Source organism: Canis lupus, chromosome 12, assembly GCF_011100685.1.
Source record: "Canis lupus familiaris isolate Mischka breed German Shepherd chromosome 12, alternate assembly UU_Cfam_GSD_1.0, whole genome shotgun sequence".
In the NCBI taxonomy this organism is placed as follows: domain Eukaryota; kingdom Metazoa; phylum Chordata; class Mammalia; order Carnivora; family Canidae; genus Canis; species Canis lupus.
Window position 1 is genome coordinate 54,853,328 of NC_049233.1, and position 3,987 is coordinate 54,857,314.

General features: G+C 37.7%; 1 protein-coding gene across 1 annotated transcript; it reads right to left on the reverse strand.

The window, feature by feature from the left end:
• Positions 1-1,597: 1,597 nt before the first annotated feature.
• On the reverse strand, positions 1,598-2,437 carry LOC119874304 (heterogeneous nuclear ribonucleoprotein A1-like). Its single transcript, XM_038553361.1, has one exon. It carries the CDS (start codon positions 2,435-2,437, stop codon positions 1,652-1,654), a length of 786 nt encoding a protein of 261 aa, XP_038409289.1. The 3' UTR covers positions 1,598-1,651.
• Between the last annotated feature and the right edge of the window lie 1,550 nt (positions 2,438-3,987).

A 3,987-nucleotide genomic window follows, 5' to 3' on the forward strand; every position in this document is an offset into this window, starting at 1 on the left:
AAGGATGATGAAAAACAAGATGTGAATTTAAGCATTCAAAACAATTCTCACGTATTTGCCTAAATATCATGATTATTAATTTTCTACTACTTTTCTTCAATCCAATAAAAGATCACAAGAAAAAAAATCTGGAAGTGAAAACCGTTTTGTTTGTGGACAATTAATTATGTAGAAAATGAAGTATAGTAGTCATTTTACTGAAGAGTATGAAGAGCACTGAGCTACAATTCCAGACATATGGAAGCTTTGCCAGTTTAACTCCTGCTGCATAAACAAACTTGAGAAAGATTCACAGTTGTTCTAAACTTTAGTTTCCTCAACTATAAAATAAGGGATTTGTTTTTAAATTATCACTAAATCCTTTCCATTCTTAAATTTCTGTGACCCTAATTCCAATTACAGCCACTTCACAGTTACGGCAACAATAATATTTCATTTATTGTTACTATTTAACTCTGGTACAAGATCTTTTCCATACATTATTCTATTTAATCTTTGCAATGACTTTATAAAGCAGGTTCAATTATAAGCTTCATTTTTAATGAGAAACTAGGGTTTGGAGAGGTTAATTAGCTTGCTCAAGGTCAGATAGCAGTTGGCAGAGTAAAGATTCAAACCCAACTGACTGCAAATCCTGAACTCAAAACTACTGGACTATACTTTATTTCTATATATATTTTCTAAGAAACTAGAGCTTATTAACAGCTAGTTGCAAGCATGTGAGATGTTTATTTAATTCACTTGACAACATAGAAAGTTGTGTCTTAATGACTGTTATTTTCTACAACCACCTAGTAGATTGCCCTATAGATTTTGTTGAATAATACTTAAAGAATTTTTTTCAAGAGAATATTAAATCGTTTATTGATTACACATGATAATGGATGATATACAAGCTTTAATCCCTTCTATAATTTTATCTGATACTATAATTCTATTTAGATATATTGCATAGAATGTGCCAACAATCATAATAACCAAATAAACTCCAGGACTTTGCTTGGTCGACCCTTTTAACGGTGAACTCCAGGTCACAACATATTAACTGTCAGTTCAACCACACCAAGGTTTGTGGAGACAATGGCTTCTGTGCCCAAGCAGGTTGCAAATAAATTTTGAATGGAACTGGAATCACCCTGAAGCAATTCTAACTTCACACTCTTGGGGTAGTTTACCAAGATGGCTTCAGAGTAGACTAACTTTTACACAGCACATTTAAAAAGACACATTTATTCAGCGTCATGATCAGACTATTACATTTAGCAATCAACAGCTGGGTGCAAAAAAAAAAAACCAAACAAACAAACAAATAAAAAAACAAAACAAAACTACATTAAAACCCTTTGTTGGAATGCTTCACACTTTCCACAGAACAGAAACTAAAATAACCTGTTATACAGTTAGTCACAAATACAGTCCTTGAGTTTTTTGCCCATACACATGAGTATTGTCTAAAACATATCTTCTTTGTAGCAGCAAGGCCCTCCCACCACTGTGCTTGGCTGAGATCACACATCTGTTGTAACCTGTAGCTTCCCTGTCACTTCTCTGGCTCTCCTCTCTTTCTAAGCTTTGTTTCCGGGCGTAATGAAAACCTTCTGCCACTGCCATAGCTTCTTCTGCTGCTGGAACTGCCAGAGCCACCTTGGTTTCATGGTTTGGCAAAGTATTGGCCTCCACCACCATAGGGGCCAGAGCTTCTGCCTCCAAAATTTCCTTCTTTCATGGGTCCAAAATTTGAGGATTGATTGTTGTAATTGCCAAAATCGTGATAGTTTCCGCCACCTCCAAAGTTGCTTCCATCTTTACCAAATCCATTATAGCCATCCCCACTGCCACTGTATTCACCAGCACCTCGACTGCCACCGAAGCTACCTCGACCACTGAAGTTCCCTCCATGACCAAAGTTCTCATTCCAACCAAAACCACCTCCACGACCACTACCAAAGTTTCCAGAACCACTTCGGCCTCTTTGGCTGGGTGAAGCACTAGCCATCTCTTGCTTCCCTAGGGCTTTCCTTACTTCACAGTTGTGGACATTCACAGTATGGTATTTTTGAATGACAATCTTGTCTACAGAGTCATGGTCATCAAATGTCACAAAAGCAAGACCTCTCTTTTTGCCACTGCCTCGGTCAGTCATGATCCCAATCACTTCAATTTTCTCATACTGTTCAAAATAATCTCTTAGATGATGTTCTTCAGTGTCTTCTTTAATGCCACCAACAAAAATCTTTTTCACAGTTAAGTGGGCACCAGGTCTTTGAGAATCTTCTCTTGAGACAGCCCTCTTTGTTTCCACAATTCTTCTATCCACCTTGTGTGGCCTTGCATTCATGGCTGTATCCACCTCCTCCACGGTGGCATACATGACAAACCCAAAGCCTCTGGAGCACTTGGTGTTTGGATCTCTCATTACCACACAGTCCACAAGCATTCCCCATTGCTCAAAATGGCTCCTCAGACTTTCACTGGTTGTTTCAAGCTCAGACTTCTGATGAAGAGCTTCCGCAGATGCTCAGGCTCTCTGGGTGACTCTGACTTAGACATGACAGCGGTGGGAGGGGAGACTTTAACGATGCTTACTCAGCGGCGTCCAGGGGCAGAAAGCAGTAATCTAATGAACGTATCTACTTAAAGAATTTTTCTCAATGTACCCAAATGTTGAGATCTTTCAAAAATTAGTGGAGAATATTAGGTTGAAAATTTTTGGCCCTTGCTGGTTTGACATTTGCAATTTGCTGTAAGCTTGGTACATATTTCAAAATTGTATTAAGATAGTTATTTTTATAATGTCTTTGTTTGCCATAATTTATTATAAAATTAAAGGATCACATTTTTTTTTCACTGAATAATGAAATTCAATGGCTAATTCAGTGGTAAAGAGTAAAATTTATCTGAAACTATTTTGTACTATATTTTTTATTTTATTTTATTTTATTTTATTTTATTTTATTTTATTTTATTTTATTTTATCTTATTTATTTTATTTAAGATTTTATTTATTCATAGAGACACACACAGAGAGAGAGAGAGAGGCAGAGACATAGGCAGAGGGAGAAACGGGCTCCAGCAGTGAGTTGATCCTGGGTCTCCATGATCACACCCTGGGCTGCAGGCGGCGCCAAACCGCTGCACCACTGGGGCTGCCCTTGTACTTATTTTGATTAAAATATTTTGGTGTACATAAGATATGAACAAATATAACTAAATAAAGTTTATGGTTACTCTGAATTTGGCTAAAACTGGAAAAAAGATAATTTTAGTACAGTAAATAGATCACAATTATATACCACATAATCCTTTATTTGGCAGACACATTGAAACCAGACATAGGTAGGCACTGGAATTATTTAGGTGAGCCTTAAGCTCTTCCTATCTTTAGGAGTCTTTTCAATAGTTGGAGAAGACACACATGAAGAAACAATTAGAAAAGAAGATAAACGTTATAACTTCTAACATAAACATGGGGAACAGCACATCATCCCTTCCCGGACATGGTGGAAAGATAGAAATCAGGAGACATTTCACAGAAGATGAAATCTGTATTGCTCCAATACTCATGGCTTCGTATGCTTTAATAAGCCTTGAACAGAGGGAGGTATTGCTGATAGACATACAAATCAAGTAAAAACCTAACAGCCTGTGTATGTGTAGTATTCAATATAAGAAATGTAGGTCTGAATATCAAGAGAGAGATTGGATTAGAGGAATGTGTTGAGGGGCACCCGGGTGGCTCAGTGGTTGGGCATCTGCCTTTGGCTCAGGTCATGATGCCAGGTCCTGGGTTCAAGTCCCACATCAAGGCTCCCCCAAGGGGAGTCCCTCTGCCTGTGTCTCTGCCTTTCTCTGTGTGTCTCTCATGAATAAATAAATAAATCTTTTAAACATTGGTTGAGTATTATCAATATCTAGCTATTAATTAAAATTTTTGCACTGCACAAGAAGCAGATACTGGGAGGGCACTTGACAGGGGTGAGCACTGGG